At 42.1% G+C, this 13914-nt stretch overlaps 1 protein-coding gene across 1 annotated transcript in view; it reads right to left on the bottom strand.

Annotated features, from left to right (window-relative positions):
- Positions 1 to 5774, bottom strand: part of nell2a (neural EGFL like 2a) — a 167530-nt gene extending 161756 nt beyond the window's left edge. The window contains exons 1-2 of the mRNA XM_080760945.1: positions 5382 to 5774; positions 4932 to 5066 (exon numbers count right to left, since the gene is read on the bottom strand). Coding sequence (XP_080617071.1) covers positions 4932 to 5066; positions 5382 to 5433 — 187 coding nt within the window. The 5' untranslated portion in view covers positions 5434 to 5774. The remainder of the gene's footprint in view (positions 1 to 4931; positions 5067 to 5381) is intronic.
- Between the last annotated feature and the right edge of the window lie 8140 nt (positions 5775 to 13914).

Genomic DNA, 13914 nt, shown 5'->3' with positions numbered 1-13914 from the left:
GGACATAAATAAAATAAATGATAAAATAAACTATTGCAGCACAGTAAAGAGGTTTATGATTTTTTTTTAAGTCTTAGGCTATCAGCTGTTCTGTGTGCATGCACACATGTAGGCACTTGCGAGTGCACGTGCGAGTGCACGTGCGAGTGCATGCACGCGACGTGCTGTAGTACTGGGGGGGGGGGGGAATCACTGTCTATGTGTGCCGGGTGTTGCTGGAAATGAGCACTTGTGCTCAGCTAGCTACTACCCTGGGTAAAAAAAGAAAAAGAAAAGAAAATGGGAATACTAATAAAGAATATATGGCCACACTGGCAGGCAGGGTATACCCCCAGCAGCAGTCTGCTGAGGACCGACTGGCCCCAGGCATTCCTCCTGCTCCATTATGCCTCTCTCTCCCCCCGCCCGGCCCACCTGCCCTTAATGCCACTCCACAGTTTGTGCTGACAGCTACCTTCAAAGGCACCAGCAGGGGGTCTGCTAAACAGAAATCCCCCCCCACTCCCCTGACTCACACACACACACACACACACACACAAGATATCCTTTCATCACTTTCTAAAAGAAAAACATTCTGACACACACACACACACACACTTGTGAGGACATCAACATTTTAGGACGGCAGTTTTATAAATGCCACTTTTACAATTGTTTTTAACCCTAACCCTGAAGCGCAAAATAGCGTCTCTAGCTCACAGAACAATGTGCTACGTAATGCGTCGTGAGCTTGTAGATCAGCTATTTTCATCTGCCTGCCTGCCTGCCAAGCACAACATACATGTGTGGCATCATCGCTGTCGTTCTATGTAAAAATCACACCCATGTGACTCATGATGTTTTTGTTGTCAAAAACCAAACAAAAAAATACTTTTCAAAAATGTAAAAAATAAAAGACTCGCCTGTACTCCACTGCACTCCCCCATCAACCTGGCATCACTCTGCCTCAAACATAAGACGTCTAGGATGATGAGTGATATGGCAAACTCTGCCATAAATAACAGCGTTGCCTTCAGCTGCTGGGGAAACGGAACGTACTTAACGGCTGATCAGAGTCAATTCACAGCCAGTAAAGAGTTGATGGAGAGGTGTTCACCAGCCACGTGCCACACGACAACCTGGAGGGGGAGCGGGTTGTTCCTCTGCATGTTTTACATTTCACTACTAAAAACAAAATCCATGAAAATCCATGAAAAAAAATCCATGGAATCCATGAATGAAAAAAAATCCATGAAAAGTTGATGGAGAGCTGAGGAGATCTTTTCTAAGGGTTTTCAACTTTTCATTAACTCCCACCCCCTTCTCTCTCTCTTTCTCTCCCTCTCTCCCTCCGTTGACAACTCTATTCCAGTGATTCCTAGGGGGGTGGGGGGGGTCTCCAGATGATTTGCTTAATGTAAAGCAAACAAATCAACATACACATACAGTGTAAGTGTGCAGGGTATTTGCACATTTCTAAGGGGCAATTTAAAATAAGGACTTTTTAAGACCTTTTTAAATAGAACTGCGTGATATCCTTGGCATGAAAAAGTTTGAGAGCCACTGAAATGCATTGCCTTCAACCCACAGAGATCTGCAGGCGTAGCATCATCATCATCATGCAGCCATGCTGCTGCCTCAGCTCCTTCCTGACTGGGGGAGATTAGAAGATAGCGGTGAAGCGAGGCAGAGGCGGGTGGCGGAAGAGAAAACATCGGAGAAGGTTAAATTTTTTATTTTTTGGAACACCTCTGTATCCTCCGATACAGAGCTGTCACTTTCATGGTGGATCTAATCTGCCATCTGCTTTTTCTTTTGAGGAGGAAGTGAGCATCGTTAGTTCTTTTTTTAGTTCTAGGACTTTTTTAACTGCCGGTCGGTCCCGACTCCCGTGTCTGCGGTAGTCTGCGGCAACGATTTGCAAGACAACCAGTGTTGTTTTTGTTACATTTTAGTCTTTTGAATAGTTTTCATTTAGTTTGTCACATTTTAGTCACGTGGAATGTTTCAGTGTTAGTCTAGTTTTACTAAATAATTTTAGTCGACAGTTGATTTAGTCAACGAAAATGTAATTTGGCCTTGATGCCGTCGTAATGGCTGATTTTACACTTGCTGAAAATAACTGATCTACAAGCTCACAACGTGTCGAGCTTGTAGATTGGCTATTTTCAGCATGCAACCAAGTGTAAAATGACTTATAATGGATCTCTTGTCCACTAGTCCCTTCCTAACAATTTAGTATAGTTTTTATTTCTTGACGATATATTTAGTTTTAGTTTTAGTCATCAGTTTTAGTCAAGTTTCTATTTAGTACTCGTCAGTGAAAAAAGGTAGTTGACGAACATCAACACCGACGCCAACGGTAGCCAGTCTCCAAACGACACGACACAGGGGTTGATATCAAGCCCTATCGGAACTGTAATCAGGCGCTGTACGAAACAGCTTTCTCTGGCCCCAAGATGGACACAAAGAAAACTGACTTTGACATCTTAATTTACCAGAATGCTGCTGCCATAGTATGACTCATATCAACACAGGCTAAGTGGGGCCTCGCAGACAGCGCAGCATGCGAGTGCGACGAGCCTGAGCAGACCGCTAAACACATAGTCACCACCTGTCTCCTGTACAGACTGCCTTCAGAGGTTGGCAGTGCATGATGCAACAAAGCAAAATAAAATCTCAGGACTGAAAGTGTAATGATGATGTTTGTGATTCTAAAACAGATTTTAGGCATTAACCTTTTGCTTTCATGACATTTCTGAGAACATGCATGTTTAAGGAAGATGCTTCTGAACATGAATTCTATTTATGGTTTGACTACTTCAAATGAAGTTACTCTAACCGAACATGGAAGATCTACAAGCTCACAACACGTCGCAGAGCGACATGTTGAATCCATGCAAGTGGGACCAGAGACAAAGGGCGTGGCCCCGCGACACTGAGTTGGACATTTGACGATGACACACAACAGAAGAAGATCAACAAAGGCTGAACAGAGTTAATTTCACTCTCAGGATGTTTTGTAGCGTAATGTTACAAGATTGTCTCTGCAGCATCCAAGTCACTGGTACCCACAATCAGGGCTGGGGAGGGATCCTTGAAGGCCATCCAGGCGGTCCCCAGCCAAAATGAGGAACATGACAAAATAGCTGATCTACAAGATAATTTCCTACTAGTCTACTGTACTGTAGGCTACATGCTATTCAAAAGTAGGGGTGTCCCTGGCACAAAACCCTTTCAAACGGGTCAAATATGTATCCATTTGGGGGTTCTTCATATGGAAATGCCTGAGAAGCGCTGATCTAATATATCATAACATTATAGAGAGAACGTAGTAGGACTCAGAAGGACCAAAGAAGGGGTCCAGACTCCACACACTGGCCCACTTCACATTATACAGGACAGAAAGCTTGTACTGTATCTCCATATTTCAACTTTGTTATGAAGTTTTCCTCACATATTCTAATTCCCGCTTTAATGCCTTGCTTCATCATACAAGAGTAAGTAAGTATAAGCCTTGCCGAGCCATGAGGCCCAAAGGGCAGGAGCCTATCTCCTGTTTCTGTAGCGTGAGGCAACTTGATGTATTGTACAAGTACACTCCCTGAACATGACGCTAGTATGTCGCAGGGACCCAATCCAACCCTTGTCGCTGAGTGCCAAGCAGGGAGTCTGGTTCCCATTTGTCAGAGTCTTTGGTATGACCCGGCCAGGCCGGCTTCCGAGTCCCAGGGCAGACACTCTTAACCACAAGGCCACAATGAGCTGGCTCATACAAGAGTGCCGTACAAAAGTCTTCAACGCAGATCTACACACTGTAGGTGTGTAGGTTGGATTATTTTCACTACCATAGTACCATTTCACTATTTAAACGTAAAAAAAAAGAAATTATGCCTGAAGAAAGTCAGTGTTGACCGAAAGCTTGCAATAAATATTCGGATTGTGCACAGATCGCTTTATTTTTTTCATTATCCTTTTGTGACTCCAGCAGATGAGCCGTGGGTTTTTCTTTTTCTTTTACAAAATAAGAATTAAAAAAGGAACGGCTTTGGACTTACAAGGTTTCCAGCCGACAGCAACAACATCCATGAACATGGGGTGTTGTTGTTGCAGCCTAATGTGATTAAACTGATTATGCTCTCACACACTCCCTTTCCATCATTCCAAGCATGTTTCCCCCGGCCATTTGCCCCCCTCCTCCTCTTTACTGTTCCCACCATATACGTCTATGGTTCCCACTCCCTCTCTTTCTCATGCATTGGGGACCCAGACATTGCCCCATTGTTTGGGGCAGGTGGCGTTCCATGCTCCCCAGAGCACAGCCTCGACAACAATAGAAGATCCATTCTGCAACAGGCTCTTTATACCCTGGGGTCCGTTCAACTTCCAGGGCATTCCACGTCAGCAAAAATCGGATTAACCACTTTATTTAACCTTATTTCATACTTTGGACTATTCAAAAATAGCCAATCTACTAGTTAAAACAAAATTAACCCAATTCTCTTATGGTCCACCATCCGCTGCCAAACACATCACATCAATTTCGGGGGTTCTTGACATGAGAATTAAGAACCACTGGCACTGACTGTATTGTTATATGGACAGAGGCAAACCAAACAATTTTCACCTTGATGTGAGGGATTCATTCAATAAAAAGAAGCCTACTTTACTTGCTGATTGAATTGAATTGATAAAGATTCAGATGTAGACTGAATATGAGTAGCCTTTCATACACTGTCATTTCAACTTCGACCAGCAGCCACTAACCACAAGAATGCATCATGAGCTCAACTTGGTACAAGTGCAAAGCAGGTTGTGTTAAAGGATGATTATAGGCTATACTTGTGCAGGTGTCACACAGCTTGTAGATCATCTCTTTTCAGACAGTGCAACCCATGGTACTGCAGACTGCAGTGCAAACATGTCTTATATCAGACGTCACGTTACTGTACCTTGGAAGTGGAAAGCTCTGGACTCGCTGTGGAATCCCTGGACCTGTGTAACTCCATCAAAGCCTTCATCTCCAACCGCCAGTTCGTCAAACACGCTGATGCGCAGAGCAGGGTCAACCCCGAAACCTACAACTTCTGAACACACAAACATAATTTAGTCAAGTTTGGACTCAACTTGATGCCTCGTTAAAAAAACGAATACAATCAGTCCATATTGCTGTCTGAAAAGGAGATGCACGTGCGTATAATCAACTATAGGCTATTACAAAAATGGTACATCAACTGTAGGCTACATGGCTACTGTAGGGCAAATTCCTAGGCTTCACACAATACAGCATAAACCCTCTATCGAAATGTGTTTGTAGCCTATGACTACTTTGTTATACAGACTATTATTCACTGCAAAACAATCTATATTTCATGGTCAATGGCAAAGCAACGCGTTCCTACCTGAGGCGACGCCAAATAAACTGAGGACCAGAAATAGCCGTGATATTCCCATGGTGAAAATAGAAGAAAAAAAACAATCAGTCCATGATTTTTTTCCCCACTTCCAAGAAACAAATGTTGATTCAATCACATGCGAACGAGGTCTATAACCAACAAACTGTACTGTAGCGCAGGAGGATGTTATTAGCAATCCCAGATTTTTAGAGCAGCTGGCTTCATCATCAGAACTTAGATGTCCAAGGCAATGTTGCAACAAAAAAAACAACACGCGTCCGGGGGGTGAGAGAAGATATTACTCCATTGAGCCTGTATGTCTGTCTGTCTGCAGTACAGGTGGATATTATATGAAAACAAAGGAAGGATGCAGGCTGTCGCTTCACCATCCGGCTGAGGAGAAGACGCTCCTGTGTAGAGGCTACTAGTGTGGCTGAGAGAAGTGAGAGAGGGAGGGAGAGAGAGAGAGAGAGAGAGCTGTGGGGCTGGAGACCCAGCCGAGGAGAGGAGAGGTGGACCCATTGACGCGGACGCCCCCTGGTGTCAATAGTGGGAGAAGTAGGCCTGTACCGTATGCCAATATTGTATCCCAGGGAGCGCTCGTTTTATTCCGCCGGCTACTTTAACCCTTGCTATTAATTGATTTATTGATTGATTGATTGATTGATTGATTGATTAACAGTTTTGCAGAATTACAGTACATTTCAAGTACAACTCAATACAAAAACTGTTAACTGTGAGTGGACGACACAATAAAGCATTACACTTGTTTACAATAGGGCCCAATAGAGAAGTTTTGAAGGAGTCAATGGATTTGCATGTCTTAATGACTGTTGGTAGGGCGTTCCACATTTTGGTGGCATAGGAGCAAAATTAATTAATTTATGCCTTGCATTGTTTTAGAAACTGACACTAAACACGCTAACACTTTTGGTGTACTCTAGCGGGTAAATTTGACCCGTGATACAAATTAGCCCAAAATACTATCAGAATTGAAATTCTCATATGGATATCCATAACACTTAACCTATTTAAAATAGGATTGTGTGTTGGGGTTAGGGATTCATGTTTTCAGTTATGAAAAAAAATGTAAACCCATTACCTATAATGAAGACAATGGATAATGTTATCTGGCAAAAATAGACTAATATTATAACACACTTCAAAAAAGAAATTACTTTTCTACACGGAAGTTATGGGGGAACGCAGGCCTACTGAGTGGCGCACTGTGTGTGTGTGTGTGTGTGTGTGTGTGTGTGTGTGTATGTGACATACAATGTACATACAATCATGTATTGTACATATAAATCACTTTCAAGTTGAACAGAAATAGGCCTATAGACTTCATCTTTTGCAGGTGTGTGTGTGTGTGTGTGTGCGTGTGTGTGTGTGTGTGTGTGTGTGTGTGTGCGCACACACACACACACCATTCTTTTTTTTGTGGCTTTCGCCTTACAGTATAAATGGACAGGAAATGGGCAGAGAGATGGGGGGGGACATGCAGTAAATAAAGGGTAAAGGCCGTCGGGATCGGCAGTGGAACCCGCGGCCAGACTGGGTTACTACTAGCCAGGGTGCCTGGAACGCTGAGCCCCGGCACCATTCTACTTTGGAACGATGGAAGTTGGGAACATGAGAATCGGGAAGCATACCCCCACCGTAGTATGCAATACCTGTTATATCCGTTGTCATAGCACCCATTTTAACGTCTGTCTGTGTCGCTTTTGTGGCCATATATGGAGATGTCTGCCTGTATCCCATTGTATGCTCATGTATGGAGTTTCCTGATGTTCAGTATATGGGCATATATGGGCCTGGCCATATGGGTTTATGGGTGGGGGGGGTGATTTGGCGATTGTGGAAAATCCATAATAAACGTCTGGGAATGTCTGAATAGTGCAAACTGACTGTCGAATGGCAGGTGTGGGGGTAGCCATGGCAATCAATTGGCTCAGGCAGAGCCTGGAAATTGGACAGGTCTCGGAGACTTTTCTGGCAGTTCTGGACAGGGATGGCTCCAGAACATTGTGACTGGTGGTGCTATGACTGGCTATTTAGAGGGGGGGCTAATGCATCTTGGTTTACATAGAAGTCAGTCAATTGGGCTTCTTTGGATGGGGGCTTCGGGGGGCCAAAATAAGTAGGCTAACTAAAATGGTAATAATTAATTTTGTTGCGTTAAATTAGCCGTTTTTGAGGACATCATGAAGCCTTGTTCCAAAAAATCTAACATTCACCATTAGGTGAACTAGTTTCTAATTAGCATGCATAGGCTATTACTCTTATTCAACCCCCTAGGGGGTCCTCACAATCATTACAGGGGGCCTGGTGGGGGGCTGCCAAGTTATTGTTTAATGTTTTATTTATTCTTAAATGTTTTAATGTCTGAAAATATCCAGCACATTTTTAAATGAGATGTTATAGGGAAGCTTTGCATAGGAGGAGCATTTGTAACCCTGTAAATGTGGAATTATTATCACCAAGGCCACTTTTTGCCATCTTTCTATAGCCTACCATCTTACCTAATGGCTTTGAAGCAAACAGGACAACCAGAGACGGACAGACACTCCTTTCTTCCTTCATCTAAATGTCTCTTTGATGACTCTGAACTTTGCATCGGTACACTACAGACCGTCAGTACACTAACAGACCGTCAGTACACTAACAGAACGTCAGTACACTACAGACCGTCAGTACACTAACAGACCGTCAGTACACTAACAGACCGTCAGTACACTAACAGACCGTCAGTACACTACAGACCGTCAGTACACAGACCGTCAGTACACTAACAGACCGTCAGTGAACTTTGCATCGGTACACTACAGACCGTCAGTGCACTCTCACCTACCATCACTCAAAAACCTACCAGTTCTTTATTGTTTATTGTAGGGAGGGTTGCTATAGAAACACCCATGCACATCTATTCTCTAAATTTCTAAAACGTGTAGAGCTGGCTGCAAATTTCAGTGACCATGCCTGGATCACAACATTAATGTATCCGTCTGTTTCTGAAATCAACCAACGTGACAATTATATGTCTGCAACACATGCCAGCCAGCTGTATGACAGAGGAGACTCGATATTTAAAAATCACACCCGTGTGAAGTGAGGGGCGCTATTATATTAAAGTCTAAAGGCCTATTCATAGTCTGGAGATTCGGTGGTGAGGTGACCACCGCTCCGGTGGTGAGCTGACCACCGGAGCTGAAATAACGTTGAGCGGTGGTGAGTAAAAACAGAGAGAAGGGCTGGAGCGGTGGCGGTGGTTTGCTCTTCACCGCGGCTCGTGACGTCATGTTGTAGTTCGGTGGTCACCTAACCACCGAAAATCCAGACTATGTACGAGCCTTGACTCATGTTGCCATGATTAGGTGATGTAATGGTGATGTAAAACAAACAGACAAAACAAACTAAATTACTAAATTGTTACTTTACTTACTTTACTTTATTGTTAATGGCATTTAATGTTTGTGTTAGCGACTATGATTTATTATTGGCAAACCCTTTCAAACGTTTTGCAGAAATCTTTGAAAATTGTGAAAAGAGCAGATCTACATGATGTGACGAGTTGTGAGCTTGTAGATCAGCTATTTTGTTGGACACTGATGTATAAATTATGGCTTAACCACTTGAACCCCAGCATCCCTATTTTGGGTAGGTCAACAGCAGATCAACATCAACGGGTCACATAACAACTCATTGTGAACTTGTAGATCAGCTATTTTGGGTAAATGGCACTTTTATATAGCGCCTTTATCCAAGACGCTTTACATAGATTGTGCATTCCACCAGGCATTCACACACACACATTCATACAACGATGGCAGAGGAAACCGTGCAAGGCATCAACCTACTCATCGGAAGCAATTAGGCATTCAGCGTCTTGCTCAAGGACACTTCGACACTCTGGAGGAGCCCACTGAGCCCAGGATCAAAATGGGAACATTCCTTCCGGTATGTTAATTAATACAATATACGGTAACTTAAACAATTGGGCTGGTTATAGCTGGGTTTGGATACTGCTCTGCTTCACCTCAGGGGTACCAATAAAAGTACAGGAGTCATGGTCCTCTTTTAATAAGGGAAAATTAGCTTAAGTTATGGCAAATCTGGAAAAAAAATGCTTACCACTAACTTTCTTCACAGATGTGTTCATACACATCTTCATTATCAACGAACGACTTCATTATCTTACACGTCATCACCAATTGACCAGGGAAACACAAAAGTTTGCGGTCACACAATTGGCAGGTGCTTTGCGATAGGTGCTGGGTAATTAATCACACCACCTGCCAATTAAGTGTGACTGCAAACTTTTGTGTTTCCCTGGTCAATTGGTGATGACGTCTGCGGTAAACAGGACGTATTTGTAAAATCAGTTCATCGATTTTTCCGGCCCCCCTGGCCCGGAGAGAAAGATGTCCGTGTGCATCTCTTGAAAAAGTGGAGATAATTGACTAAATACACGTTTTGTGCCAGAACTTTCACATGGATATAAAACTAGAGGACCATATTTCACTCCACGTCTTTGGAATTATTTAATGGGTTAGTACAAACGGAGCATTTATCACATTTATGCCGCGCATGTTTCAATTCTTGCAGGATTACCAGCAAGCGATCTATGCCTGTGATACATGAAAATCTACGAAGTATAATTAAATGATCACAGGCATTCTAGGTCTACTTTGATAGTAGACACCTTTATGAACACATATGTGAAGAAAGCTAGTGGTAAGCATTCTTTTTGCAGATTTGCCACAACTTAAGCTAACTTTACTTAACTATTTGGTGCGTTTTAATATCATAATGCAGGTCAGACAAGTTGCATTGTTGTGTAATATAAGTTGTTGTTGCTTTCTGAAAGGAACATTAAACATCACAATATAGCTAATTAGCAAACCAATTACTGCAGCTTAAATAACAATAAACATATCAACTATAAACCTTAAATCTATCTATATGTAGAACAATCACATTTCTCAGTACACTCTGACATCTGCTGACATCCAGCTAGCATTAAATAGCTGAATAATGTAGTTACAGCATGCAGAGACCACTGGCATAGTTGAAATAACCAAATACTGGTATCAGGCAACAACATAAAAAAACATGACACATAGGTTGGAGCATGAAACACAATTAGGCCATATAATATTACTTTCTGCAGTCTTGAATAATTATAATACTCACTTTAGTCATGAACTCAAACTTCAGAACAATTAACCTGTACTGAACTTAGAGGTACTGAATGAAAACAAACTCTACTGAGGCTAGCTGGCTAAGCTAGGCACCTCTCTATATGCTGTCTTTAGCATACAGATTGCCACCTAGTGGCCTGGAGGTGTATTGCATGTCCTACTATTATGAATAAATTATAGTCCAGGTCCAGGGATTTTCTAACACTGCTCTTTTATTGAGAGTTTACATATCGTGTCGAAGGTCATGTCATGTAGACAAAGGATCTAACACGATTGCAATTTTCCCCTGAGCAAGCAGGTCGGCTCTACTGTATATTAGTTCAATGGTAAGAATTTTGCGAGAAACAGGGTTAAAATCCGGGGTATAGAGGAAAGTAAGTTACATAGTGCATATGTTGTTTTTAGTATATCATACTGCATTACATTTAAGTTGTCAGTTCACAGTCACACACACACAATTTCCATAACAAATTGCAGACCAGCTGGACGTTAGTAGAAGGCTTTTCATTCACCATGTCCTGTTGAGAGACTGTATATGAGTCCAGGAAGCATCATGGAGCCTGACGGAGTGAAGGAGAGGCTGTTATCAAGGAAACAGCAAGCAGACACCGTTGGGAGTGTCTGACCGACTCCAAATCCTCTCTGACATTCAACGTCCTGCCATGATGGACCAGAGAGCTGTCATCTCGTCTCCAGCCTGGTATTATATTACTCCATTATTGCGGATGGGATGCAGAATTTCATCAGTTCCGCTCTGTCAAAATGTTATGGAAATGCATATAAACAGCATATGGGCCAAAAGCATATAGATATCTATAATGTCAATATGCTACTACAGTATGTCAGTAGTTCTTAAACATTTTTAATCTCAAGGACCCCCAAACGTATTTTGTGTTTTACGTGTTATGAGTTGTGACTCTTTTCAAAATATTAAAAAAATAGCCAAAGTATGAATCTGGCCACAGTGGCCTTAATGCCCCAGCTGACTGTACCACTTTCTCCTCTTTCATGTTCTTGTCAATATGTAGACACCAGTGTCTTTAGTTGAGATTCTGAATTCTTAACTCATCTGAGGCCCAATCTTTAAACCAATCCAGGGACTTTCCAGCCGAGCATGGATCAGATTGTAAATACCATCATTTATTTATTTAACTGCATTATTAATAATCCTTAACCCTCAAATTAAATTAATTATTTCAATGGACTACTAAAATCTTGTTTTATTTGATAATAAAATACAGCTCCATTTCAGATAACTTGGTTGAACCATGGCGGGCATCCAGTGGCCGGCTATTGTCCGTAAAACAAAGACAAGCAACCCACCATGCCTTTAAACGGAAGCCAGAGAATAAGGCCTGCATCTATATTCATTATTAATAATGCATTTCTGTTGGGTCCAGACACAGGAAATGTAATTACTTTCTATTGCCCACAAGTTGTCATTTCCTAAAGTGCCACCAGGAAAATAGGTCATTAAAACATGTTACCAGACAAGACTACAAAGTAATAAAAAAAACGCATGTGCACACACCCACGCACACTCAGGCACACGCACGGCAACGTACCCAGAGCAGAGAGCTTTATATAGGACTCAGAGCAGCAGACGTACCCAGAGCAGAGAGCTTTATATAGGACTCAGAGCAGCAGTCGTACCCAGAGCAGAGAGCTTTATATAGGACTCAGAGCAGCAGTCGTACCCAGAGCAGAGAGCTTTATATAGGACTCAGAGCAGCAGTCGTACCCAGAGCAGAGAGCTTTATATAGGACTCAGAGCAGCAGACGTACCCAGAGCAGAGAGCTTTAGGACTCAGAGCAGCAGTCGTACCCAGAGCAGAGAGATTTAGGACTCAGAGCAGCAGTCATACCCAGAGTAGAGAGCTTTAGGACTCTGCATGTTGTGTTCAGTGTATATTCCTTCGTTTTACACATTCAGTATTCCTGTGCTGTAGCCTACAAAGTTCTAAGTGATCACTATAGGCAGTAAATACCACACTTATTTGTTATGTGCTAATATGCCTTAAAATAAATAATTTCTGTATTATCATTTATTATGCCATCTTAGAATAAAAGTTAGCTTCATAGCATAATTGCCCAAGTAATTTTTGGAATTTAACAAAGCATTCTGTTAGGCTGAGGACATAGGCTAATAAGGCACACTCAAGCAACAGTATGTAGAGCAGGGGTGGGCAACTGGCAGCCAGGGGGCCACATGCGCCCCCCACATTCACTTAATGCGGCCCGCATGTTAATATCAGAATACTGATATAGTATTGATTTCAGCTGTTACAATTCCAAACCCGCTTTAATGAATTGACTAGTAGGCCTACTTAATGACTAGTATTAAAATCTTATTGTCTTCTAAAAACGAAATTCAATAAAAAGGTTACTTTTCAGAATTCCAATTCAAAAATAGCAAAAGATTATTCAGGTTTTCAATTCAAATATAGCAAAAATTGCCGATCTACAAGCTCAAAACATTGCACGCATTTTGAGCTTGTAGATCGGCTATTTTTGCTACGACAGTAATATGCACTGTGGCCCTCTGGAGTGAGTGTGGAAATATATTGGCCCTCGCCATCGTCAAAGTTGCCCACCCCTGATGTAGAGTTAGGCAGAAACAAAAAAGTAGTTTGCACATTATATACTGAGGCTAATGTGCACTTTCTCCACAGCGGTCCTAACAGACTTGATACTGTGCACTGTAGGCTATATTTCATTCTCTCAGCGCCATCTTGTGGACAGTGCTGTGAATTGAAAGGATCTGACTGCAGAGCAGGGCACTGATGGCAATCAATGCAGGCAGTGTCTCCCTTTAAGTTGTCAACGACCCCCAAAATGCATAGGCTTATGTATTTGGCAACGGACTCCATCTGAAAATGTTTTGTGCCAGGGGACCCCTCCCCCAGAAGAGAAGATTTATGTAACTGAGAAGATTTATATTAGGTTACATATAATATTTGTAACATAAATCTTATATAACATAAATATATATATAGGCCTATAGTTTACAGTCTATATAGGCCTATATAGACTGTAGGCCTATATATATTCCTTTGGAGACCAGGAAGGGACCGCACACTCCAAAGATGCTCGAGGAATCAGGACTTAATGCGTAATTTAAAATTAATTTCAGCCAAATTTCAACCAAAGCGTCGTGCAAATATAATTTGAAAATAGGTGCAGGTTGGTGCCTTGCATGGTTTCTTCCGCCATCAGTGTATGAATGTGTGTGTGTGTGTGTGTGTGTGTGAATGGGTGAATAATGCACAATCTATGTAAAGTGCATTGGATAAACGCGCTAAATGCACCATTTACCACTACAACCATGCACAAATGTC

Source organism: Protomyctophum bolini (genome assembly GCF_963924005.1).
Source record: "Protomyctophum bolini genome assembly, chromosome: 4".
In the NCBI taxonomy this organism is placed as follows: domain Eukaryota; kingdom Metazoa; phylum Chordata; class Actinopteri; order Myctophiformes; family Myctophidae; genus Protomyctophum; species Protomyctophum bolini.
The sequence above is the reverse complement of the archived record's forward strand: the minus strand, read 5'-3'. Positions and strand labels throughout refer to the sequence as shown.